The 27,979-nt window shown below is 39.2% G+C and overlaps 1 protein-coding gene across 4 annotated transcripts; it reads right to left on the bottom strand.

Annotated features, from left to right (window-relative positions):
- LOC131254046 (type IV inositol polyphosphate 5-phosphatase 3) lies at nt 1-25,090 on the bottom strand. 4 transcript variants are annotated; one of them, XR_009175470.1, is made up of 12 exons: nt 24,941-25,090; nt 24,634-24,790; nt 23,772-23,840; nt 21,740-21,815; nt 21,403-21,507; nt 13,311-14,157; nt 8,769-8,953; nt 5,382-5,490; nt 5,074-5,216; nt 1,096-1,330; nt 401-516; nt 1-328 (listed from the first exon to the last, which is right to left on the bottom strand). XR_009175470.1 is itself a non-coding variant. In XM_058255089.1 (11 exons), the coding sequence occupies exons 1-11, from the start codon at nt 24,968-24,970 to the stop codon at nt 305-307; spliced, it is 1,980 nt and encodes a 659-aa protein (XP_058111072.1). In that variant the 5' UTR covers nt 24,971-25,089; the 3' UTR covers nt 1-304. The 4 variants fall into 4 exon arrangements, 3 of the variants coding, with proteins under 3 accessions (XP_058111072.1, XP_058111075.1, XP_058111082.1); XM_058255089.1 differs by lacking the exon at nt 401-516 and having other exon boundaries at nt 24,941-25,089; XM_058255092.1 differs by lacking the exon at nt 401-516 and having other exon boundaries at nt 23,772-23,837; nt 24,941-25,089.
- Nucleotides 25,091-27,979: the final 2,889 nt, after the last annotated feature.

Here is a 27,979-nt window from a genome sequence, read left to right as displayed (position 1 = left end):
TTAGACAGCCATCAACCAACCATAAGGTCTCTTGTTTGGATGTATTTGATTGGGTTCAGAGGACAATCTTGTAGTGGAAAGGGGATCTATCAATTACATTCTTGAGAAATCAATCAGGAGTTTTGAATATACAAATTCTACAAAAAACAATATACATCATCGATCAGGGATGGACCTGAAGTAATGGGTGATTTCCTCCGTTGGATCTCACGAACAAAAAATGTATTGAACTGAGATAGTTGTGGGGACTCACCCCGCTTCTCCCTTGGTGTATCTTCAGGTTTGCCCAGCAGGCCGCACCGTCCTAACGATCCCACCCAGAGAGTTCCTGCACAGGAACAGAAAATAATTGAGTTCTTAGTTTATTATCAGTTGGGAGATTTAGAGAAGTGTGTCTTACTAGCCGGGCATTGATTTAGACATGAGAAGTGCCACTCGTGAGGGAAGAGATTGAAGACGTGAGTCACGGGCATGTGTCCGTGAAATCCTGGCCACTCATCCAGCAGGGCGCCTGGCCTAAACATTGCAAAGCGCTAATCAGGTGGGCCAACGTGTGTTTTCACAGTGGGCCCCACATGATGAGTAGCCTGGATCATACACGTGTGCCTCATTATCAGCATCTCTGTCTGGAATCACATCTTCGATCTTTCCTTGGGCAAATTGCCTCAGCATCTCTCTACTTACAGACATATGCCAACCCGACATGTATTGGACATCTGAGCCACGTATTAGGTGGGCACTAGGCACTACCGTATAGATGACCTGGCCCAAGCAACAGGTAGGCCAACTCAACAAGCCGGTCATGTGTACATAGAAGGTGGACAGTCATCAAATTCTTTCAAACCGTCCATTCTTTTCATACGTGCGCCAGCCTATTTTTTGAACATGGGGCCCATCAGATGCATGGCTTGAATGTCTGACAAAAGTGCCCGATGCAGAGAGAGGTGCATGTGGGATTAGAAAAGCTCCCTGTAAATGGCCATGCCGGCAAGCCAGGATTCAGGTGGACAACAAGCAACCCAGCAGTCAGGATTGATTTTTAACCCAGTGGTCCACATGGCAGTTATGTAATTCTTATATAGGCAGAAAACAGACCTCTCCAAGCCTCAAACGGCTCATGCCGGCATCAATATCCATCTCCGATATAACATCGCCATTTTCTAGCTCTGCGTCTGTGAATGTTAGAGCTCTTTGAAGCTTCCTATGACAGAAGACCTCAACCTCGGCTGTGAAAGTGGCAGCCACAGGACGATGATCTGAAAGCTTCTGCTCAACCCTCTTATATTTCAATAGCCTAATCCCCTTTCCAAACGAGAGAATGCGGTCACACCTGAACGGACAACAAGCACTTCCACTCAAGTGAATAAAAAATGGAAACACAATGTCATGTGGGATCATTTATTAAATTCAAGTGAATAAAAATATGGAAACATGATGTCATGTGGGATCATTTTCTAAAGGGTAAGACATGCCAGTTTTGTGCATGTTTTTTTGGTAGTTCTATCCATAACTGAATATCCGGATGTCATTTTCATAATTTTAATATTCATAATCATGCTTTTTAGTCCTTCATTGAGAAATGAATGGTAAGTTGGATCGTTATACCATAGTTCAAAAACTTGAAAACTCAACTCGAGTTGATATTCAGCCAGGTCAGGTCAACTCAAAGAATCGATTTAGTCTTCACTCGACTCCACTCGACACTTTATCAAGTATGGAGGTTGTGTAAAAAATTTAATATATTTGGAAATAGTGGTAATATAAAAAAAAATCCCTAACAAAACACAAATGCATCTAATAGTCACTTGTAATGGGTCTATTTGCTCTCGAGAAGATCGCTTGATCAACTCTCCTGCCTTATTTTTTATTTTGAAAAAGAAAAAGACAACTAAATAACTGGCTGAGTGATTTGATCAGGCCACACTGAGTCATGTCAAGTCAACCAAGTTTTCGAGTCAACTCGATGACTCTTGTCGAGTCCCGCCCGAGTCAAACTTATCTTCCAAGAGACTCGGATTGAGTTGCTCGACTGAGTATCGAGCCGAGTCATCGAGTTTTAGAACTATGCGTTGTACAAATAATCTTTAAGTAAAGTGGCAGGGTACATCCATCATCAGTATCATAGTCGTGTCCCAGCTATCTAGGTCGGCTTTCATCATTCATTGTTTCAATTTCTTTAAGCCTGATAAAGAAAGGGATTGAAATTGCTCCTTTATTTCACTACTTTGTGTCCCTATGGCTTGTTTGCATTTGGGCAAAGCTGTGTTACAACTAGCAATCAACGACATGTTGTCAGGCTAGTTGGTCGCGGCATGTTGTTGCTGACCAGTTGTTCCATCGCTTGTTTGTTGCCTTGGAAAATGGATAGGATAGATTGTGACACATGTGGAGAACTTAAAGATTAGTTGGTGGCATATTCACACATGTGCAAGTGCACACTTAACATGTGCACATTGACATGTGATGCATTTTTAGGCGCTTGAAGATTGATGATGGCACATATGCACATGTGGGATGCTTGAACTTGGATGGTTGCACAAGTGGCAGACTAGAACCTGTCATGCATGTGCGCAAGTGTGATCCTCATATGCACTAAAACCTTAACAGGTCACTAGCAAGTAGCTCCAACTCTCCACCAGAGATATCCGATCCATGGTCTAATGGTCATATATCCATGACTACTGGTCCAAAAGTGCATTCTTCCCATGCACAAGGGGGTCGACAAACCATGGATGATGTACAGTTGCTCCGACTCCTTGTCAACACAAGTTTGCCCAAATACAAACAGCCCATATATGGCACGAAGTACAGATGTACACGTAACTCTAATTGTCCAAATGCAAAAAATGTCACCATCTTAACCAAACAGATGGAAGACTTACGAGATTCATAAAAAAACATGGACATAGAGGTAAGAGTAAAAGTAGTTTACACAAGATATTTAGCCAAAGATGTCTTCCCCTAGCAAAGTTCACATGCATGTTTGGTAGAAGTACGCATGTCTATGCATGCAATCATGGAAAACCCCATAAATCATTTTAAATATTCTTTAAGATATATATATATATATATATATATATATATATATATCATATTCATGTATTCTCTTTTTCTTTTTATCAAGAGATGGTGTTTTTAAATTTGATTATAGCTCGCAGTTTTTTATTTATTATTATTATTATTATTATTTTATTTTTTTTAAATTTTAATGGAAAGATATCAAATGCTTCCTAAGGGATGGAAGTTTCCTGCTTCTGCATTGTGTACTGTCCATGTGATACGTGTATAATGATCCAAATCATGCATCATCCAGTTTACACCATTGGTTGGCCACTAATGGAAAAAGCCTTGATCAAATGATCCTTGCCATCAAATAAATGAACCCTTTTCTCACTGAGTGCAAGCAATTGCTGATTAAAGGGTTAGGAGCATCCAAACATTTTTCATTTCATTTTTTGGTCGATGGCTCACTATTGGACCTACTGAATGAATGGGTCCCATCTAATCCATGTATTCCACGTGTGTGGTAATGAGATGGAAGTGTAGTACCTTCCAAGCCTCCGTTGGCATTGGACCAACTCCCCCTCCTAACATTAAGGGGGCGTTTGGATCGTTAGTTACTTTAGATAAGCTACTTATGCCATAAGTAGCTTATCTTGGTTTCTACTTATTCAGCAAATACTTATCAGCCAAAAAGTAGAAAAGCATGCTTCGTTTCCAACATCACAAGTAATTATCCCTCACGTCTGTTTGGTCCTCCTCACATCCATCGTCCATCATGTGGGGCTAACCTTTGACGTGGACTGTTCATTGTGTATGCCTCACCTTTGATGTGAACCGTCCATCATGAGGGGCCCACCTTGGATGTGGGCCATTCATTATTAGGATTCGACCTTTAATATGCACTATTCATTATGTAGGGCCCGCCTTTGATGTTGGTCATCCATCATGTGGGGCCCACCATCAATGTTATTGTCCATCATGTGGGGCCCACATTCAATATCCACCGCCCATCATGTAGAGCCCACATTTGACGTGGACCACATGTGGGCCCCACCTCCAATGAGGTCCATCCATCATGCGAGGCCTACATTGGATATGGGCCACTCATCATTAGGGCCAACATTTGATGTGGACCATCCATCATGTGGGGTCCACCGTTATTAATTGCCCATCATGTGGGCCCCACCTTCAATGTGGGTTGCCCATCATGCAGGGCTTGCCTTGGATGTGGGTTATCATCATTAGGAGCTGACCTTTGATGTGGACCATCCATCATGTGGGGCCACCTTGTTGTGGGCCATCCATCATGTGGGGCCTAGCTTCAATGTCCATTGCCCATCATGTGGAGCTCACCTTTGATGTGGACTGTCAATCATGTGGGCCCCCACCTTTGAAGTGGGTTGTCCATCATACTAGCCTGCTTTGGATGTGGGTTGTTTATCATTATGGGCCGACCTTTAATGTGGACCATCCATTATGTGGGCCTACATTAAGAGGGGTCATCCATCATGTGAGGCCCACCTTTGATGTGGACGGTCCATCATGTGGAGCCTCCTTTGACATGGACCGTGAAAGAGAGAAGTAGAAAAGTAATAAGTTAAAAAGCTAAAAAAAAAAAAAAAAAAAAAAAAACTAATTGAGATAAGTTACTTTTAACTCATAAGTTACTTTTACAATGATTCTTCCAAACTAACTTAAGTGAAAAAAATAACTTAATCACATAACAAGTTAAAAAGTAACTTATTTGGTGTTATCCAAACAGGCCCTAGATGTATGTGTAGACGTGTGCTAATTATAGTTTCATAGGCTACGCATGGGAACCCACATACATCACCATTGCACGCATTGATGACATCAACTACCTTCCATTTATGGGCATTCTCTCTAAGTATACGAGTATTTGTAGTTTATGGGTGTTCTCCAAATTCAGACTCAAACAGGCACACACCACTCCAAATCAATGAGTGGATGGACAAACAAATGAACAGATGAAATTCAACAACAGAGATAACAAAGAATCAGAAAGATAAACCAATCAAAATGGATAAGCAATGACTAGTAGAGACATACCAAGCTGGAGTACGCCTTCCGGCCTTTGGATCCTCCCCAACGTACTTCTCCGAATTAAACTCATATTTGTATGTTGGCGGGAAAGTTAAAGTACCTTCTGACCACCCATCAAAGGCACGACCTTTCTTTAGTTCTCGTATCAGCTGTCACAAGATGGCAAAATATCTTCAGGACAGTCATCAATCAACGTCAGAATTCAGAAATTAATCAGGTGGATCAAGAGTCACTTGAAAAAGGAAACATCAGGAAGTATTCTAGTTTCCTTTCCATGGGTTTGTGTTTGCAATGCACGGGGTAAGTTAACTCACCTGGTCACTCTCACTCAAGCTGGACCAAGCTCTCTTGGAGATGAGTTCTCGTGTTTTATCATATGATAAGTTGATTCTGTAATTCAAATCCCCTAACCATATCATTCGCCTGAAAAGAGAGCAATGCACTCAGGTAAAATTTCCCATAGGAACTTGGAAATTAAAAAAGAAGTCACATGATTTGATAGGATGATTTCTTAATGGGTAATGGATACTTGTATTAAAGACAATAGAACTACAACAATGGGAAGGAATTCCCATGTGCAATTATAACAATCTAAAACACAGGTTGTCATCCATGAAGTTTATGAACAATCAGTCACCCAGCATTTGACTTTTTTTTAATAGAGATAACCACCGATTTACTAAAGCCCTCAAAAAAGAGGAAAAGCAGAAAGTTACCTAGCATCTAATAATCTATGATACAAAGATTCTTTTCTCGCATTGTGCGAGCTTCTTAATAAATTTGAGAGAGAGAGAGAGAGCAAAAAACTCTTCAACTTCCACCCGTCAGCTAAAAGATGCAAGCTAGCTTCAATGTCAAGCTCTCTTGATGTATTCACTGTTAGACTTTGTGCAGCCCATCATACCGTTATCAACACATGTACGTATTTATTCATTGGATTATATTGAGATTTTCCAATATTTGAGTTTATATGTATGGATGTGATCGTTTTAGGATAACATGTGCACACAGATTCAAATTGCCCATCGTGAAGAGATGTGGTCAATATTCGTCAGTTAAAAGGTTTGGTCCACTTCTCGCACAGTGTAGACCATTGTGTAGGTATGCATGACAGGAGTGACTCATATTGAGATGCATGTACATATGAGATGGATCTCCATCTTGATTAATGAGATGACTTGGATGAGGCTCACAGAGATTGGCATGATCAGATCCGTACCCAAATGTAAGCCTATATTGTAGTGGGGATGGATCATTGATTGATCAGAGATGGATTCCCCTTGATGATCATGCAGACAACGAATGCTTGATCATCCATGGCATGTGAATTGATCCACGCATGCTGCGAGACCAATTACGTACAAGCAATGAATTGATTCCAATCTAGTCATTGTGTAAGTATACCCAGTCCCATAGGTGAATCTCATCTCCTTATTACTCTATGCAGTGGCAAGGTTCGCAATAGGTGTGCATTCTCAAGGCCATGTGAACAAATTCAGCTGGGTCAAAAGCACGTTGGGAAAGTGACCAAATCAAGATCGGGTAGCGGCTGACCCTTTGTAACAACGATACCTTTATTATCTGTTCTTTGCCCCATGATATATGCATGAGGAAGTATTTGTTGAAGTACATTGCCTCTTTCCTTGAAAGGGCCTCCTTGCTGCCTTTTAGAAGGCCGGAATTTTTTCACTTGGAGAACCCAACCCACCTAAAAAGGACAGAAAAAAGCCCACAAATTTCAGAAGCCACTCACACACTCTATAGATAGATTATTGATTGATTCCTTTGCCTATTTAACACATGAAAGAAATGCTCAGGAGCTGGTGATGCACATTGTTGGCCTTGATCCCAATTGAGAATTTGTTGATCAAGAGAACTCGCCCTTAGGAGCTCACTTCTAGATCCTTTTTGCCTACATATTTCTATTAATGAAAATATCTTCAAGCCTTGCATGAAGATTAATATACTCCACAATCTCCTCCTCTTTAAGGTTCCTTCGAAAAATAACATTTGATACATGCTTTCCCCCAATTAGCACACTCCTGGAGCTCCTTTCAGCTTGCCACTGTATATATAAGAGGAAAAAGCAAGCACCAAATATTCATTTCCTAACCATGTATCCTCCCAAAATATAACCTTCTCACCTTCCACCACCCTAAACCTCATCCCCCCCATAAAGGTTTTAAGCCCACTTAGTCTGTTAGCTCTCCCAACTTACCGACATTCTTCCACAACACCAATCCCCTAGGTGCCTCTCTATAGTTGTAAAAAGCATCAATCGAGGCAGCAACATATTTTGGTGCCGGAGCAGGGAAACATCTCTATTTCAAAATGTTAGCAAGTACAAACAGCTAGGAAGCGGGAGTAGCAACTGATTAGAAGGATTGTGCAACTAAGCTCCTCTCACGTCCCATGGTGCCCAACCTCCCCTTGATGCCATATTTGATTCAAATCAAACTCCTCAGTGCAACCAAATTGCCACCACCGCTTAGAGAGGAGAGCCCAATTCCTCTCTTGTCTTGCTAATTCCCCTGCCTTTCCATAAGAAATTTCTTTTAAGTTTGCAAGCAAGATGCAACTTCTAAATCACATGCACAACCTGCATGTCTGTGTACCCTTTCTTGTTTTGGGGGCTAATATGTTTACATTTTCTAGCAAGAAAGCCCAAATGCATGTGGTCACATGGTATCTGGAGTTCTTTTTGCCAAAGGCATGTAGACAACTATATAACATGAACCTATGGGGATAGCATAGATCTACTTCCAAAGGTATGCAGACATAAATAACTTTTCCTTTGTATGAAGTTCTTTGTAAGGCTTTGATGTCTATTGGTGTCACATTTAAGGTTCTTACACAAACCATGGGTTTCCTCACTCCTACATAAAAATGACTTTAATCAATGTGGTATGAGTAACTGTGCACATTATCATATGCACATGCATCAATCCATAGGCATTTCCTTTGCCCTGCATGCATGCACGCATGTATCTAAATAAAGTTTATGCACACAATGTAACTGTCTGCTCGTTTGTGTGCACCTTTCATGAGTGATTGGTAGCATTGATTATCTCTAGATTGACAACTGTTCCTAGCTAGATTAATTGTTCTGAACAATTGGAGATATTCTTGATTACATGAGAGAGTTTTTCATGGTTCAATACACTAGTTAGTTTCATCTGCTCACCGAAGTTCTCATTTTGACTAAAAATGCCTACATAAAAGACCCACATCGCAGCATCTTTTTATTTTTTATTTTTTATTTTATTTTAATGTTCAATAATACAAAACAGGATATATCTTGCTTTTAACACAAACATACAGTTCTTCAATTTGAACAAAAGCAAAACAGAAAATTTTGTAATGAGCAACTTAGACAGGATTTTATCATAGCCACAACTCAAGCAAAATAGGAAGTGAAGTGAAGCCATGAGAAGTCAGTTATCATGATACTATTTACCATAGCAACCACCTACACAGCTTTCATTATACTTCATGCACTTGTTTTAACAAGAATTCTCATGGAAATTTCTTTTTATATTTGGCAAAGTCAGGAGAGATAACCCAAAAATAAATAAAAATCATAGAACAAATGGTACAGGGAATAGAAAGAAAAGACTTCAAATGAATCTTAACGAGAAACTAACTATGATTTTTCACGTCTATGAGCCATCACAAGATAAAGAAGCAACCTCTTTACTTACTCATGGTCATGGATTGTTTTAGGGAATCTGATACCAGGAACAGTCTTGAATTGCGTCCTCCGTTGTATTTCATGCACATCAGCATTTCTTCGATGTCCATCCCCCTCCTTCTCCCCCGATGTTAGGTGAGTACAGATAAAGCAAAACAGTGTTTGATATATAGACATGCTGACAGATACTGATCCCTGGGATGCACTTAAAAGCTATCAACATATTTTCCAAAATTGAAAATTCTGCATTCATCAACTGATAACAGCCAATGCAGAACAAAGCAAAAACTTAGGGCCTCTTTGGTAGACGCCTAAAGATGAGTTTGTCTCATATAGTTAATCCAAATTATGTATTAGAGATCATATTTTTAACTAAAATGATTATGACCTACTAAAATAGGTGTCTACCAAACAGGCCCATAAGAAAACATATGAATTAGATTGGATGATCAGATGAATGAGGTACATGTTAATAAGACAAATTCATTTATGCTGTCATGTTTCTTATGGACATGGGTCTTTTGATTATATTCTCTATTTTATTGTAAAAGAGGCTGATGCAGCATAGATTGGATGAGGGGGGCCGGTTTTGAAAATGTTGGATTTCAAGCATTATGTACATGGGACTTTTGGTTTTCTCCCTTCTACTTCCTCATTTTTAATGATTGAACTGTATCAATTAAATTATTTTTTTTCATGTCAGAGCACCGGGCCTATTGAAAGGTTCACCATCATTTCCAAATCACTTTTGGAGATTCTAATCTACATATCTAAATAATACCCATAGGTATGTACATTCACCAAGGCACCTGAAGGATTGATTTGTAAGAGAATGAGCACTTCCCATGAGGATGAGCTGCATGTGGTTGAATATGGTGGGTTTTCTTTACTGTAAGCTTCATTCAAGCTATATTTTCCGTTGAAACTAAACTATTTAAAACAATCGTTGAATTGACAAATTTCTTGGCAAAATGACTGAAACCAAGACCAATTTGGAAAAAAAAAAAAGAAGAAAAGAAAAGAGAGAGAGATGATAACAGGAGCTGCCTATTAAGTGAAGATAAATGAAAGATTTCAAATGTAATGAAGAAATACGTTCCAAGGGCACTTTCGAGGAACAATATTGTTGTCAGCCCCTGAAAATTCATGTTTCAGCCACTTCTCTGTGAAGTCATAAGCCTTTTGTTATATTTGTTAAACTTTACTATAAAACTGCTATCTGGATCCTACCAATGGAGTCAATGAAACCATTCATGAGCTCCATGCCTTTGATTTTTAGGTCTTATTTTTCTCATTCTCTGATTGAAAGAGAGACATTGCTATAGTATAAGGTACACTAACTGCCACACCCCGATCCATAGCTCAAGTGGTAGACAGAGTGAAGATACCCTCGTTTCAACACTAAGGTCTTGGTATCGATTCCCTAGTGGGGGTGGCTAACAGTGGGGTGTGTACTAACATGCTAACCCCCCCCCAAAAAAAAAAGAAGGTACACCAGTGTTTGAAGTATCAGTATTGCTACAAGTTTCGCTAGTTGGGAATACATAAACAATATCGATATCACCGATAATATCGCTGTTAACCAGAAATACGAGAAAACATAGGAAAAATGGTAGAATTTTCAATGAAACTTTAGGAGATGCTAAAATATGTATATTTGCATATTTAGGAATAAAAAATTTGCAAAAAGAATGTATACACAATAAATTTCCATTTAATGGGGGCTTAAAAGCATGTGTCGTCATAAGAAACAGTCTTAACCATCATCCCATTTAACCATCCAATCATCCATCCAACCTTCCATCCAAACATCCATTGATATTGCAGAATATCGACAACTCGTGATATTTTGCAAAGAAATCATCAACAACAGGAAAGGAAACAAAAGATTGTGGTCTTGATATCACGGGCATTGCGATAATGATAATATTGAGATATTATCAATATTAGCAACGACAAATTGAAAATTGCATACAACAATGCGCTCATAAAAAAATTTTGAAATAGATTTTTTAAAAAAAAAAAAAAATAAACAAACTTTCTGTGATATTTCTACGTTGGCAATATTATTGAAATATCACCGATACACTTGTGATACAAGCGTCACCTAAAATTTACACAATCGAAAATATTGGCGATACATTGGCAATATAGATACATTAGCAATACAAGCGACACTTGGAATTTACACAATTGAAAATATTGGCGACATTGATTCGTTGGTAGTACTTAGCAATACATTGCTGATGCTTGGAATTTCTAATACTACCAGTGTTATCGGTATCGCCAAGCTGGAGATAACGATAATATCGAAGATAATTCAAACAATAACTGGCAAAGTTACCTAATTATTACATGGAAAATTAGGGAAAAAATCATTTTGAAGATAAGGACGAAGAAAATATCCAGCTATTTATGATGCTTCCTTCAGCCTGAGCTGCAGAATCAAAATCAGGAATATACTTCATATCTCGTTAGAAGTACACACATGAGGGGGGTGTTGACCATCCTATCATGTTGTTTCTTTAACTTCTCTAGAAAAATTTATATTCGTTCCTTTATCCTTACCTTTGAACTGTTAGCTTTTTAAGTGTTAATTTCATTCATTTGCAAGGTGGCATGAAAGAAGCATGCACCTTCTCGCATTAGTGAAGATGTTTTTTATTTTTTTATTTTTGTTAAGATTAGAGCTTGTTCAATCTCATTTGGAGCTGGCTTGTTTTTTTGACACTTGAATAAGGACAAGCATGATGGAGACAGACACCTCAGTATCAGACTCTATAAAGTCTAAACACGAGAGGACATGCAAAAACCAGTAAGATTCCTGTTCACTCAGAAAATGTATGCATGTAGTTGACTAAGAATCATTTGATTTCCTTGGAGCATACTATGGTCGCTGACAAACATTCAAACAGCTATATAAAATGCATTCTACGATATCATTTTTAAAATCCCACTTAATAGGTGCAAAGAAAGCAGGGGAGATGATAAAGCAGTACAACAAGAGGGATCCAAAAACATTTTTGTATGAGTATGTGCGGTTGCCTGCAGCTACATGTACTGCTAGAAGGCTTCATTCACATCAAACTGGTCTAAATGAAATCGAATTCTTGGACCAGATATCATCAAATTTTAGATCAATCAATTGCACTGTAAAATGTTACTTAGCTGATAAGCATTCTGTAACACATAACAGGAAATTTCTGATTTGTGGTTAATCAGAGAAAAGTGAAAGGGAGATTGGAAGATGGAAACTTTTCTAATTCATACAATGGATGCTGTAAATGTAACTCAAGGCTATCATGACGAGAATGTCCACATCTATAAGGGCCCGTTTGGTTATCATCAAAGTTGTGATTAGACAGAATTTTTTAAGCGCATGTCCAACCAAGGTGGTCTGAACAGGCTTTCTATGAATGGACTATTTTGTTGTATTTTCTACTGTTCTTCAAACAATTTTTCTAGACAAGCATATGTAGCTCAAATCAATAATGGCATATGTAACGCGTGGGTTACTTGATGATGTTTGGGCATGCATGTTGGCAACATGTAGTGTATGTACACATGCGTATGGACACGTGGGCACCTAAAGGTCAAATGTGGATGGTTGAAGATGAGCAGTCTCACCTGTGGGACATTCACACGTGCGGCTTAGGGGTGCCATGCATGTGTACAAAAGATTTGTATTCCTCAAAGTTTATGGAAAATGGGCTAAAACCAACTTAGCATCTAGATTGCCCAATCCACGCTAACGGCTAGCTTTCTAGATGGCCTTGTCTTTGGTGTTATTTAAGCGCTTTTTATTTCCTTTCCTTTTTTTCTTTTTTTCTTTTTTTTGGAAGGTAAGAAAAATTTTATTACCAACCAAGCAGGGCCTAAAGCCAATTACTATCAACAAGGGCCAAAGCCCAAATCTAATGATAAGGGTGTAAGCCCCATTGCACAAGGATAGCCCAAGGAAAAAAGCAAAAACATTATCAAAATGGCACCCAAGCATAGAACATAAGACAAGCATAAAAAAGCTAGTCAATGAAGAGACGCTAGGGCATGCTAAGATGACAAGCCTACCACACAACCTAGAATTACCTTGTATCAACACTAAGGCCTTGGTATCAATTCCCAAGTGGGGTGTGACTAACAGTGGGGGTGTGTGTGTACTAACGTGCTAACAAAAAAAAAAAAAAATGAGTAGACGCTAAGGCAGGCTAAGATGACAAGCCTACCACACAACCTAGAATCTGCACACTATTAAGAAATGAGGAAACGTCTTATTGAAGTTAGTGCCACTATCTGAATAATGATTGTTGATGAACCAAAGAAATATTCCCTGCTGAGACAAGGCTGACCGAACGGAATTCTTTCAGTAACCAAATGGACCCTAAGAGCATCATCAGATGCTATGTGAAGAAGAGAGCATATAATTTCAAAAAAGAAGAGGAAGAAGAAGATATTAGCACTATTTACAATGGAAGAAATTTCAAAAAAATTCAAACATCTTCATGAAGTCGCAAAAGATACCAATGCCTAATCATGGAAAATTGAAGGAACTGACCTTGTTGCCAATATAGCCCATAACACCAACACCAACAGTAGATACCTTCAAGTTTTGGATGTGCCTCCGTAAGCTTCTACGAACCCATATAGTCAGAAAAATTCCAACCATTTTCTTACTAACAACCCTTACATAAGCTGATCTCCTTTTTCTATTCATAACGGATTCTAGATCAAGATCCGGTATCAAAATCATGTCTGATTGTCCATTATCATCACCACGAGTCGACAACTTGAAAGACTTAGATGCTTTGAAAGAGTTAACTGACTTGAAGGAATTCATCCTATCTAGTCCACGTTGAGAAAGCAAGTTCAATGGCATCTCTGGCCATACCAGACCAATCCTTTCAGACCCGCTAAGCATTCTGGTTAACGCCTTAGTTTGGGCCACTGATGTTTCTGAATTCATATTGTAGTCCGTCAACCTAAGGCAATGTAACCTATTCAAACTCTTCCCGGAAGATTGCTTCTCGATATCCACTTCTTTCGGTAGGCATGAATCAGTCTCTCCCAAGCGGTGGGCTTCCTCACAGAATCTGGATTCCTTTCCGTTTGTGGGAGATCCATCGTTGTTCATATTAAAACCAAAAAATTTTTCATCCACCGGATGGACTTCTCTATCACTGTCACTATCAGTTTCAAGCAATATCTCGTCTTCAATAACCGGAACATCATCTGATGGCTTGAACCTCGATGGAGAAGGAGGATCACTGTGACATTTGAACTTTTTCTTGACAGGTTGAATTTTATTTAATGTTTCCCGGATAATATATTCCCACTTTGGAACTGGTCGGTTGTCCTCAGCGCCGAAGATGTTGCCGGCATTTAATGGAACGATCTCCTGAAGACTGCAATAAGAGAAATATAAAATTTTAAAGTATTGATTGAAATGCTTGTGAAATATATATTGATGAGCATATATAAAACAGAAAAAAACCCTGAATGTTCTCATATTTCTAATTTTGTGGATTTTATGACCCCTTTGGTCATGAGATGTGATGGTTTTCCTGCCTTCCGCCAAAATATTAGAATGTTCTAATACTTACTGCCACGAAGATAATACTATTGTAATAAAGTGCCATTATCTGAGTGTTTTTCTCCCATTTTTGCAGCATTTTTTGGTCTTCTACAGGATTTAGATGTTGTGGATAGAACTGGTTGCAATACCATAGGACATCCACCCCAAACAGCCCCTTAATGGAAAAAAATATACATGAGACACTCAGCCTCAAAGTGACATTGTCATCTCATGCATCTCCACCTCATAGTTCTAAAACTCAGTAACTCGACCAGAAACTTGGCCAAGTCAACTCAAACTCAAACAGAAATCGTGCCGAATCCCTGTGGAAGTTGCTGAGGATTTTGACTTCGTCCAAACTCAGCTTGACTTGTTGAGTCAGCACGACTCGGTATGACTCGACCGAGTCATTTGCTTGAGTTGAGAGCCTTTTAATTGAAAGGAAAGTGCAGGTAGTGTGATTTGAACCCATGACCTCAACCAAGCTAGCAAACAGCATCTACCAGATGACCACACACTGTTTTCATGTTTTAAACAACATATTTTTATATTCATACTATTTTAAGTGTCTATTATTAGTGTAATTAAATTCATAGTTTAATTATTAAATATCGAGTCTTCCAGTGGATATTGAGTCGAGTCATGTTGTTGTTGTTTTTTTTTTTTTTTTTTCGAGTTTTTAAACTATGACCCAGCTAATCTTAGCATATGCCGCAAGTAAATCACAAGTGTAATAACATAAATGCAAATGAAATGATGAAAGAGACCCGTTAAATCCTTGAGTAGACAAACAGAACATTTACACCATGACTTACAAAAATATTTTGTAGGTCATGGTATAGAATCTCACACCTCGTGCCCTTACACGCTTTAATAAAACGGAGTGGCTAAGTGTAAAAATCGACACTTAATAGAGGTCACCCAATCTTTACTAATATGCATCTTAGTACTAAAAATGTATTGGGATGAAGCCATTCTCCTTGCTACCTATATAATCAATTGAACTCCAACCAATGGTCTCAAAAGCAACCACACAATACAAGTTTTACAGCCTCGTGCATCTTTGTTTATCCTACCTCTAGAAGTGTTTGATTGCACTTGCTTTGTCCACATTCTTGGACCATCCCGCACCAAGCTAGGAACCCAATCTTTACTAATATGCATCTTAGTACTAAAAATGTATTGGGATGAAGTCATTCTCCTTGCTAGCTATATAATCAATTGAACTCCAACCAATGGTCTCAAAAGCAACTACACAATACAAGTTTTACAGCCTCGTGCATCTTTGTTTATCCTACCTCTAGAAGTGTTTGATTGCACTTGCTTTGTCCACATTCTTGGACCATCCCACACCAAGCTAGGACCACAATCAATAAAATGTGTGTTCTTAGGGTATTCAAACTCTTAGAAAGGGTACAAATATTAATGTCCTGTAAATTGGAAAAGATACGTTTCTAAGGATGTCACATTCTTGGAGAACGTACTTTATTTTAATTCACTAAACAATAAACATACTCTTGCAACTCTTCCACTTCCTGCCATAGACGAGTCTCATATTGAAGTGCCAAACCCCACTCCGACCAACAAACTCAGGGTAAACTCTCCAAGGAAGAAACTTCCTACTCTTCTCGACACTGGTACTCTTCAATGTTGAAACTAGAACAAGTGGATCTCCCAATTGCCTTTTGCAAAGGAACTTGGTCTTGTACTCATCATATCATTGGTAACTGTCTCATACAAATATTTCTCTCCTTCTTACTGGTCATACCTTCCATCTATATCATATGTATCTATCCTAACCAAGATTACAAATGCTCTAGGTGTCCCTAAATGGAAAGCAGTCCTAGTAAAAGAGATGTCGGCCCTTGGAGAAAAGAATACTGGGGAGTTAGTCACTCTTCCACATGGCAAACTATCTTTGGGTGCAAATGGGTGTTCACCGTTAAATACAACGCTAATGGATTGATAAACAGATATAAAGCACAGTTGGTTGTCAAGGGCTTCACTCAAAAGTACATAGAAGATTACAACGAAACTTTTGCCTCAGTGGCCAAATTAAAAACTGTCTGCATCCCCTTGTCTATCGCCATGAATGGTAATTTGCCTCTGCATCAATAGGACATAAAAAATACGTTTCTACGCGGTGATCTTCACGAAGAAATATGTATGGCCCTTCCTCCTATTTTTTGGCCTAAGGGAGATATTGGCATAGTCTGTCGTCTTTGGAAAGCTTTGTACGGCCTAAAACAAATGCCTCGGCCTTTGTTTTCAAAGCTTGGTAATACAATTTCCAACATTGAATTTAAAAGGAAGCACCATTGATTATTCTATATTTGTAAAACATATAATATAAATGACAATACGACAATTCTTGTCTTATATGTTGATGATATCATTCTAACTAGCACAAACGCAACTGAGATAAACAATGTTAAGAAACTCCTGGCCTCGTCATTCGAAATGAAGGATTTAGGGCTGTTAAAGTACTTCCTTGGAATTGAGGTGGCTCACTTAAAACAAGGAATCTTTTTATCCCAATGTAAGTATGTGTCGGATCTTCTCTTTAAGGTTGGTTTACTTGGTGCTCGTCCAATTGACATACATATTTAAATAAATCATAAGTTATATGAGAGACAATTAGACGAAATTGATAATCCAAGCATGTATCATCGACTAGTGGGTTGACTAATTTATCTCAACTTTACTCGTCCTAAGATCTCTTATGTGGTTAAAATTGTAAGCCAATTTATGCAACGACATTGTCATCATCATCTTGAAACAGTCTACAAATTCTTTGTTATCTGAAAGTTGCGCCTGGTCATGGTCTTCTCTATTCAAATCATGATCATTTGAATATAAGTGGTTTTTACGATGTTGAATGGGTTGACAACTCCTCTAATCGGCACTCTACTATAGGGTATTGCACGTTTATAAGAGGAATATAGTTACTTGGAAAAGTAAAAAGCAATTTGTTGTTGCTCGCTTCTCAATTGAAGCCAAATATCACACAATGGCTCATGTAGCGTGTGAATTCTAAAAGTGAAAGCCATCCTTCAGAATATGGGATTCACTACATAGCAATAATCAAGCAGCCATACATACTACATCCAACCCCGTCTTCTGCAAACGCACAAAGCACATTGAAGTTGATTCTCATTTCATTCAACAGAAATTAATTGCCAAGCTTCTGCATACACCCTTTCTTCGTTTACAAGATCAGTTAGCAGATGTCTTGATGTAGAGTGGGTCGCAGACACTTTCATGGCAAAGATGGACCAGAGAAGGTCCGATCGGAGGCAGAAATGATCCGGACAGTCAGAACCTTGAAACAGTCGTATCTCGCCAACCGGGAGGAGTTTTTCGACATATCATATATGATTTTGGTGTAGGAGAAGATATTGTAGCCAACCAACCTGCTACGAAGGGTTATCGACGGTCAAAAGTTTATTTTATTTTCGTTTTTACTATAAATAGTAAGTTTTAGTTTGAGTATAACTTTTAATCCTTTGAGTTGTAGGAGTCGTGCCCAACATGAAAAGGGCTTAGAAAAGTTAGGAGAATAATGTGGTTAGGCCAAATTGGATACTAACCATTTTTGGCCGAAAAACATGAAGTCTAGTAGGAATGGAGACCATCTATAAATAGTAATACTATTTATAGTAAGTCACGTTTTTAGGGTGTTTGAATTGGAATTTGAGTCTAAAACTCCGTCCTAGGTTTGAGCTCATTATTTAAAGGATTGTAATTTCGTTTTTTACCATCAATCAATTATTTCGAATTTATTAGAAATTATTTCTACTTTTATCCATTGTGGATTCGAGGAAGCTCTGTGAGGAGTCCAAAGAGCTCCTTGGATTCGGAGTAGATAACCCCTGAGGAAGACAATGATCAACCTCATCACGTCCATCCCTATGTCATGTATTCACCAAAGCCACATCAACAGTGTGCCTTAAGACCAACAATATCAAGCACGACATGAACGATATTCTTGAACCAGCTTGAGAGGGAGTGCTAGTGTACAAAACTTAGTATACACCTACAATGTACACATGTCGAGTGCCATATGTTGATTAGGAATAGAGGATCTAATCCAGTTTTTATCTTTATCTCCTTATGTCTCTTCTTGTAAAACATCTTCTCTACCTCTGTAACCTTTTCTTGGGAATATAATATTAAAGAGAGGGGAAGAGAACACAACTCTCCTCTCATGATCTCTTCTCCTAATTTCACATACATGAATCTGTTTGAATAGAAATTTCCCAGCTAAATGCCTTTAGTCCCATCACTGATGACAATTAAATAGGAACAACCCTGGTAGAAAATGAGCATAAATGTTTTTGCTGCTGCAACAAAATGAAGCCCAAGGCTATAACGACACGAGTAGAGAGGACCCAAAGTCAATGGATGGCCTATTTGGAGTAGGGAAGAATCCTAGTTTTCAGAATTTCTCCATCCGAATGTCAGATATTCAGTTTCTACAAAAACGTCCTGAGCAAAGCGGAAACAGATTAGTACCCTTTTTTACCAATCCCACTTCAACTGAAAGGTATAAGGCTACCCTTTCCGATTCAATCAGTGCTGCCTCACATGCAAACAGGCCCAAATGAACATAATTGATACAGTACCACCTATTCAGATATCAAAGTAGAAGGGCAAGAAAGATGAAGAAACTGGAGGTGCCTCATACACTCACAATCTAGTAGTGTCCTCTATCTGAGCAACTGGTCTAACTATTCTAAACCTACTCGATGGCTTTTTTTCTTTTTTTTTTTTGTTATTTATTTATTTATTATTATTATTTATTTATTTTTTTACATTTTAGGGATAATAAAAGACTGTGCTACTGTACCTTGCACTAGGTACCTACCCGGGTTACTTTCGCAAACCGAAAGCCACATTGGGGTACTTCCATAAGATCCACCCATCCATCATGTGTGCTGTCTCATGTTAACCATTGGACCCAAAAATGTGATAGTCCAAAACTCAAGTAGGCCACACCATAGGTGACAATTGGGATGGAGTGCCAACTGAGTCAGGCCCAACATGGCGTTTACATGCCATCCAATCCATTCATCTGACCTGCCTCATCAGGATGAAATAATTGCCCAAAATCACAGTATTCTAAAGCTCAGGCGGACCATACCACATGAATTTAGAGGTTTTAGGTCTCATTTTTTGGGGTGGCCCACCTGAGTGTTGAATACTTAAATCTGCCTGATTTTTGGAATCAAAGCCAAACAAAGGCTGGTGTACCTGATGGAGGGGTGTATTTCATGCACTTTCCCCCACATTAGAGAAAGTAATCTCAGTAGGTACCTAGTGCAAGGTACACAAGCGTTTTTCATAATAAAAGGCATTTGGAACTAACATGAAAGCATGTGGACAGGTTACATTTTATCTGGGTACATGCACCAGTGTCGAGCATATGAATTCTTGTACAAAAACTTGCTAAATTTCCCAAAAAATGAGATATCAGATGCAGATGTGTACAGTTAAACTCTTGCTTTTGTGTTGACAAGTATCAAATTTCCAGCCCTAATGATTACGACATGGAAATGGCATGTTTAGACAGTATAACACACAAGATTAAAGTCCCATGAAGTATCACCAAGCAAATGACCATGAAAGGAAGAAAATAAAAAAGAGTATTGATAGGTGGATGTGGAATAAAATAGCATAGGTACAATGCTTGCACTTCATGTCGCTGCTCAGATGCCCTGCTCCGGTGTTAAAATCCATTGATAACATAAGAAGAGATTTCCTGTGGTATGGGAAAGAAAACCAGAGGAAAATCCATCTCCTTGAATGGAAGGAAGTCTGCAAGTTATTCTGAGAAGGTGGCGCCAACATCAAAAACCTGAAATTCATGAATCTCGCTCTGCTCAGCAAATGGGCTTGGAGTTTAGGCGCCGAAAGAGATGCTATATGGTCCTCAATAATCAAAGGAAAGTATGGCTCCCCTCCAGGCAGTTGGTGGACCAAAGACTCCTTGTCCTACAAGGCATCCTATCTTTGGAAAGGGATTCTTCAGGCAAAGAAAGCAATTCTCTAGAATATTAGTTTCGAGCTGGGCAACGGTTCTTCCATCCGCTTCTGGGTAGACTTATGGGTGGGGGATGACGTCCTGAAAAAATCGATTTCCTAGCATCTACCGCCTAGCTCCCGATAAAAACATCTTCATCCATAACTGCTACTCAGTCACGCCTGCCCAAATTGTCTGGGACATTAGATGCTCAAGGAACCTCTACGATAGTGAACTCTCAGAATATATGGATCTCCAGGATTGCATATCCAAGACCATGCCGCAACATCACTTGACTGACAGTCTCGTCTGGAAGATGGACAAATCCAGCTCCTTCACATTCAAATCTCTCTATTCTCAGATCTCTCCAACATCAACCCCGTCTACCCCTGTTTCCCCCTTCATCTGGAGGTACTCAGCGCCCACCAAATTCATTTGTTTTGGCTGGTTGGTGGGCCGAAACAGAATCCTAACCATAGACAATCTCAGAAAGAGGGGAATGCAGATCGTTAATGTTTGTCTTAGCTGTATGCAAGAGGCCGAGTCAGTGAATCACCTTATGGTGCACTGCTCTTATATTTCCCAAATATGGGTGGAATTCTGCCAGCGCTTCTCGATCAGTTGGTGCATTCCAGACACGGATTCCAATCTTCTTTTGTCCTGGCATGGTCTCAATCTAGGAAAAATCAGATCAACCATTTGGCGCATGGCTATTCTTGCTATCTGGTGGTCTGTTTGGGAAGAGAGGAACGAAAGATGCTTCAATGATAATTCTTCTCCAGCTATCGCAGTGGGGTCCAGGGCTAAAAGAATGTTGGTCGAATGGGCGTACAATGTCAAGGATCTGAAAAATTATGATCTTAGTTTCTTAGGATGTTAGGGGCTTTCTGCTATCTCAGCAGATCTGCTTCTCTTTCCTGTTTTCTGTTTTTCTTGTTTTAGTTCTCTGTTTTTCCTGTTTTCCTCTTAATGAATTTCAGTTCGCTGCTTTTAAAAAAAAAAAAATAGTATTCACTGAAGTTTAAATCCTTGGTTTTTTTATGAGACATTTACCCGAGCACATATATATCAGCAGGCTCTTCCATGTCTAGCCAATCTTTAATATCTAGGTCATCAGGCGGCAATCTTCCTCCGACATTCCACGTGCCAACACAAATCCTGCAATACATCAAAACTGCAGTTCAGGCAAGAATTGGCATGCAAAAGGGCCACTCAGCAACCTTGTTTCTATTGGATGAGAACAAACATATATCATCAGAGTCTATGGTTGTCAATGAACTGGGCCCAGGCCAAGAACACCCAAATTTTCGAACAGGGCTGGCCCAACAGATCCAGTCTGACCAGTTCAAAATCCAGGCCAAAGACAACCCCAGGAGAAGGAACGACATACCTGAGTTCTTTGGTGTTTATATATTGCGCACGACAGGTCTCTGAGTTTCGTCTTCTTAACTTGGAAGGAAAACACTCTGAAAGACAACAAATGGTTTTCTTCCTTAAGACAAGACATTCTCAGCTACAATTCACACCTCAACAGACTACAAAGTGCATCCCCTAAATGCTAACAGAAAAGGAAGAAAATTTACGTGCGGGTGTCCCAGCACATTCTGTTCATGAAGTCATTGAGAGTGAACATCTTATGCATTTTACCATTCAGGAAAAGTTGATGATCCGTCATGGAAATGGAGCTTTGTTTCTGACTAGTTACACATGACACACATTTGCAGGTTCTGGACCATTCATCTGGTGGGTCCAATGGATGATGGCCCACACCTCCAAGTTCACATAGATTGGATAATTCAATATCCATCGAAATAAAAGATATTTGTTTTTTGAATGCAGCCATGTACTTGTAACTTTTTAGCTCGTCGAACTGAACAGTTGAACTTCAAATTCTCCGCTCCCGTGGTAATGGGCACCTGATGTTTAATCCATGTGTTCTACATACAGTTTTTAAAAGGTGGATAGAATTCCAAGTCCATGAGTGACTTAACCCGACGATATTTGGAGGGGGATTTTATGGGATGGGGATTTTATAGGATAGGATAGCTATAAAACCAGAGAGACATGGAACAAACTAGCTTTATGAGCGACAATCACATAATACTCCAGAGAGACGTCTTCATTTCATCCACCTAGATCTAATTCTACAAGTAACAACCTTCTCAAACTCTCCACTTTCATGAATTATCAACCCAACCCATCAAAAATAGCCATTTTTGGGTAATTATTGGTCATCAATCTTAACCAGTTCCTCATTTCCTCCTTGTCTCTCCATTGCAAGATAGTCTCATTTTTCTGGTATTCAAACATGCCCAGGCATGTGGGTCCATTAGCCGGCCAACTTAGATCTAATCAAAAGTGTCCCTGAGAATATATCTTGATTTTTAGAGAGTTCAAATGATTTTTCCAGAATTTTCAGCTAATCTTGAGAGTGTTTTAAGGGTTTTTCGCACAACAACAAAAAACTTCTTTTTCAGATTTGAAGCTCAATCCGATTCTTTGGTTGAGAGTTCTTACTGAAGATCAGGAGGGGCCATAACAGTATTTTAGCAACATTTTAAGCCTAAGACCATCAGCTTTTTGGTGTTGATTTGAGTTCATCGCATCAAAACCCCTCTTTAGAGTTGCCTTCAGACCCGATTCCTTGCTTTCTTTGGTCATCTTTCTAGCATTTTATGATCTTCAGCCTTGGATATTTATTTTCAATTTCCTTCCATGAGATTTCTTTTGTAGTGAGTGGCTGGTATTGCAGTCAGTCTCTACATCAATTGGTAACAAAGCACCACTCACTCTGAGGATTTGGGACCAGATTTATAAGTTCATGAGCTTCAGCTTATGTACACTTCTGGCACAACATTCCATACATGTCCGGGTCATGCTTCCATGATCCAAATTGAAGACACTGAATTCCCAACAGAACCCACTGTTTGGCTAAGGCGTACGCAGGAAAACTTCCAGAATGGAAGATCCTAAACCTTTGATCAATGGCCAGCAAATAGATGGTTAAGGAGAAAATAAAGCAACAATCCGCATTCGATGGATACTAATTCAAAGATCAAGAGATTGTGCTTTTCTAGCCTAGGAGGTTACAGGACACCCACTATTGATAGTGGGCCTCATCAGATCAATGGTCTGCAAACAAGACCCTGTTTCCTGCCAAATCAGAAGGATAGGAACCATAATATAACTGAGAAATCTTTCCTTGTACTTGGGATTCATATCCCAACTTAGGTCACCATTTTACAAAGGACTCTAACCATTTGATTTTAAAAAATAATAAAATAAATAAATGCAAATATGTTTACTGATCAACAGCGTGGATGCACCAAAACCAATCAAAATGAAAAATAAATCTCATCAAACTTAGAATTGAATGGCCAATAACAAAATATACTATCATCCAAATCAAAACAAGCACTCACCTGATTTCTTGTAGGCGTCACCCAATTCCCGTTCCCCTTCCTGTTCCCATTCCCAGTCGCACGTTTCTGCTGAAAGAAGAAAAAAGACACAAAAACATAAAAATAAGAATGTACAGATCAAATTGAAATTCCTGCAGTAAAACAGGCCAAACGAGAAAAAAAAAAAGGAAATGAAACCTTCTACTTCACAAAAAAGAAAAGAAAAAAAGAATATACAGCTCAAATTGAAGAGGTATGATCATATAAAAAGCACAGTACATAAACTTTCAGATACATCATTCCCCCTCTTTCCCACCAATGCATCATGCATGTAGAACATCCTAGTCATGCCAGAAGATAAGCCACACCACAGATCACCTTCCATGAAAATCTAGCCCATCCACTCATTGGCAGGCCATACCTGTGCATTGAATAAAACAATTGGCTGCCCATTGATCTGGGCCCCACTATAGCCCCACCTTTTGCACAGTTCACATGTCCTACACAGGTAACACGCTGGTTGAAAGATGAGCTTGCATGTGAAATCGAGCTTAGGATCAAACAGACAGAAATTCTAAATGGATTCTTCCAATTCACACTGTCAACATATGCAGGCTGAAGATCACCACCGTAAAATTCAACGAGACCATTAAAAAAAACACCAATCTTCTAAAACAAAGAAAATTTCAATCCAGAAATTCAAATAAGGGGGGGAAAAAAACAAGAAAGACCGAAAACCAGAATCCTCAAAAAGCATTCCAGGCACACCCTTTACTCCAATCTCCACAGTCGAATTCAAAGAAAACCCAAAAATCAAAATTACAAAAAAAAAAAGAAAAAAAAAAGAAAAAAAAAACCAATAAAATTATCCTATAATTCCAACCTTCTTCATCATCATCGACTTCGCTCTCGCTGTCGCGCTCGTCGGCACTGAAATCCGACTCCCCCGACTGTCTGTTGAGCCATTTCTTCAGCATAGTTCTCGGCCAGTGCAGCTGTAGGCATGTGCAACCGAAACAAAAGATTTCAACCCAATCCAACTGCAATTTTCCCCCACCAAAGTTCAAAAAAGAAAAGAGACAAATAGCCTAATCAAGATAACTACATTAAAAGCTTCTATAATTCAAATTCAAATCCCAACAAAGGAATCCGACAACAAAGCAAACTGAAATTACAGGAAATGGATATACCTCTCTTTGATTTCTGGGATTCTGCTTCATCTCTCTTGAATCGACATAGGAAAGTTCTTGCTTAGCTTGTTGTCTTCCAAACGGCTCTCGAGGATTGATTTTCTAAGGTAAACGTAATTGCATTGTAAATACGTAATGTCTATTTCCATACGTAATTACCGCATTGTTTTCGAGGATTGACTTTACTTTTACTTCTTTTCTACGCTAAAATCGAGGATGCTGCTAAATATTTGTGGGCCCACCGTGATGTATTTGGATTTTTCACACCGTTCATCTGTTATGCCAACTGAATTTAGGGCATGATCCAAAAACAGATCTAGATTTAAATTTCAAGTGGACCACACCACAGGAAAAATTTAATCAAACACCCACCGTTAAAAACTTCATGGGGCCACTGTTTACTTTGGTGTGGGCCACTTCAATGCTGGATCTTCCTAATTTTTTTGGATTATGCCTCAAAATTTCATTTTAAAGCATATGGACGATGCGGATATGTCATATACATCATGGTGGGGCTCAAAAATTTAAGTTAATCCTTTTGGACCTATTTGCAAACAGGGTGAAATTGTAATAAGCTGGTATTTAGAGGGCATTCACAGTGAATTTGAAAAATTAAAGATGCCCCTTTTATAAGAACCAACTGTCTTTTTGACTATTCTCTCCGGCCTGGTCTGGTAATCCGCAAACTACTGAATAAAATATCCTAATCGGCTAGTTAGGTCATCGTTATAGATGATCAAGACCGTTCAATAGCTAATATCCACCATTATTAGATAAAATTATAACTCCAAGCCTCCAAAACGAATCCTAGATGTCCGATCTATTGATAGATGTAATTATAGATTCATCAACGGTTTAAATTTCAAGCCCGTTTTTAATGGTAATTATTTTACTCGTGTTCATAGAAATGATCTTTACTCCCTCTTTTTTTTTGCATACAACCCCTTCTCTAACTGCCGCGCATGAATTCTGTTTCTAGACGCTCCCTGGGACACGTGTGGGATGTCCGGAACGTTCATTGGTGGTCCACTATAAGTGCAAGAAGAAATGAATGGTTATGAAGGGAATAATTAATGGTCGGTCTAGATTCACCCTGCATATCTTGCTCACCTACTAGGTTGGTTGGCCAGATTTTCCGGACATGACACATCCATCAATGGGACCACTCTTTGAACATCCCAGATCCTACACTCGTGTGCCACGGTCGCACGTGTGGTGCATTTGTGTCTGGCGCTTGAAGTTGGGCCTCGTGGAGATATCATATTCTATTGGGGATTGATATTTACACCCTTTTTTTTTTGCATATACCGCTTTTGGTGAAAGAAAAACAGAGTAGAAGTAATTGCCGTCTGCAGACCATCCACGTGACTAAGGTAGAGAAAAGGGGTCAAAGAAGTAGAGAAAAGGGGTGAATGTGTCAAAAGGATGGGGTATAATTGTTTTAGTTCTATAAATGGTGGCAGTGGTCTCGAACTGAAATCGATCGGTGGGAATGGTTTGGACGGTGATAGATAACGAGAGATGCAGGAAAACGTAGAAAGAATAGGACGTGTTTGGCTGCTTATCTAATTCTAAATAAGAAGGGCTGTTTTGTAGCTGACCAAACAAAAAATCCTATTTTGACGGCTCTGATTGAGTTATTTACAAGCCAAGGGCAATCCAAAAGTGCCTCATCGTAGGGCTGGTAATGGGTTAGACGGACTGACCTTACAAGGCCACCCCTTGGGCTCCTATAGTGTTAGATATGAGCTCACGGGGTCCACTTATAGACAACCATTAGTGGGTGGGTCCACTTATAATGAGTCCTACTTAATGGAAACGGATTGGCTACTCCTGCCACCAGCCCAGTGCCTGGTGATCGGTGCTCTGAGGGGCCACCATGATGTATGTGTTTCGTCTACACCGCTCATCCATTTTTACCGATCATTTTAGGAATTGATCTAAAAAATGAAAGGATATAAATCTCAGGTGGACCACACCAAAGGAAAACAATAGTGATTGGATATCCTCTATTAAAATCCTCCTAAGGCCCACTGTACTGTTTATTTGACATCCAACCTGTTGATTAGGTCATACAACGTAGATGAAGGGAAAAAACAAAGATCAGCTTGATCCAAAACTTTTATAGCCCCTAGAAGGTTTTTAGGGGAAGACACTCTTCAACACTGTTTCCTGTAATGTTGTCCCTTTGAGATTGGGATGTACCTCGTTTTTAGTCTCATGACATAAAATGATATGAAAAAATAGATGGACGGGATGGATGAAACACATACATCATGGTGGGGGCCACAGAGCACCGACCATCAGCCATTGGCTGGTTGCAGGGTGAGTAACTAATCCGTTACCCTACTTAATAAGGCTATTCGTGGCCCACTTTCAGGGAAACAGATTGCTGCTCCCTGGTCGGTGCTCTATGTACCCAAACATGATGTATGTGTCTCATCCATGCTGTCCATTCATTTTTCTAGATAATTTTATAGTATGAACTAAAAAATGAGGTAGAACAAAATCTCAAGTGGGCCACACAATGTTGATTGAACTCTCACCATTAAAAACATCTTAGGCGACAAAAGTTTTGGATCAAGCTGATATTTATTTTTTTACCTTCATACAGGTCCGTGTGACATTAATGTACATGTTGGATATCAAATAAACATTACAGTGAATGCACATGTTGAATATCAAATAAATATTACAGTGGGCCTCAGGAGGTTTTTAATGGCAAACATTCATTCACTACTGTTTTACCATGGTATGGTCCACCTGAGATTTTGATCTACCTCATTTATGGAATAAATTATTAAAATGATGTGTAAAACTGAATGAATAGTGTGGATAAAACACATAGATCATGGTAGGGCCCACAGAGCACTGACCACTTGCCAAACCGTGTCCTACTTTCAGCTTGCTTGCAGATTTGGGCCCAAATCAGCCCCATGAGCTTTGTCTGCAATTCCAAGTTTGTCCCACCTGGGCCACCCTGAAATATAAAAGGGGATCCGAGGGCATTTCAGTCATATTAAATTTGTATTGGCCCAT

Source organism: Magnolia sinica, chromosome 1 (genome assembly GCF_029962835.1).
Source record: "Magnolia sinica isolate HGM2019 chromosome 1, MsV1, whole genome shotgun sequence".
Classification (NCBI taxonomy): domain Eukaryota; kingdom Viridiplantae; phylum Streptophyta; class Magnoliopsida; order Magnoliales; family Magnoliaceae; genus Magnolia; species Magnolia sinica.
Note: the sequence above shows the minus strand (reverse complement) of the source record. Positions and strands in the feature narration are given on the sequence as shown.

Bases quoted from the DNA above. Each gene is read 5' to 3' on its own strand.
- LOC131254046 (XM_058255089.1), bottom strand. From the start codon at position 24,970: ATGAAGCAGAATCCCAGAAATCAAAGAGAG. The intron at 23,841-24,633 runs GTTGGAATTATA...TTCTTCTTTCAG, and splicing joins AGTCGATGATGATGAAGAAG to CAGAAACGTGCGACTGGGAA. The intron at 8,954-13,310 runs GTCAGTTCCTTC...AGTGCATCCCAG, and splicing joins TGGGCTATATTGGCAACAAG to GGATCAGTATCTGTCAGCAT.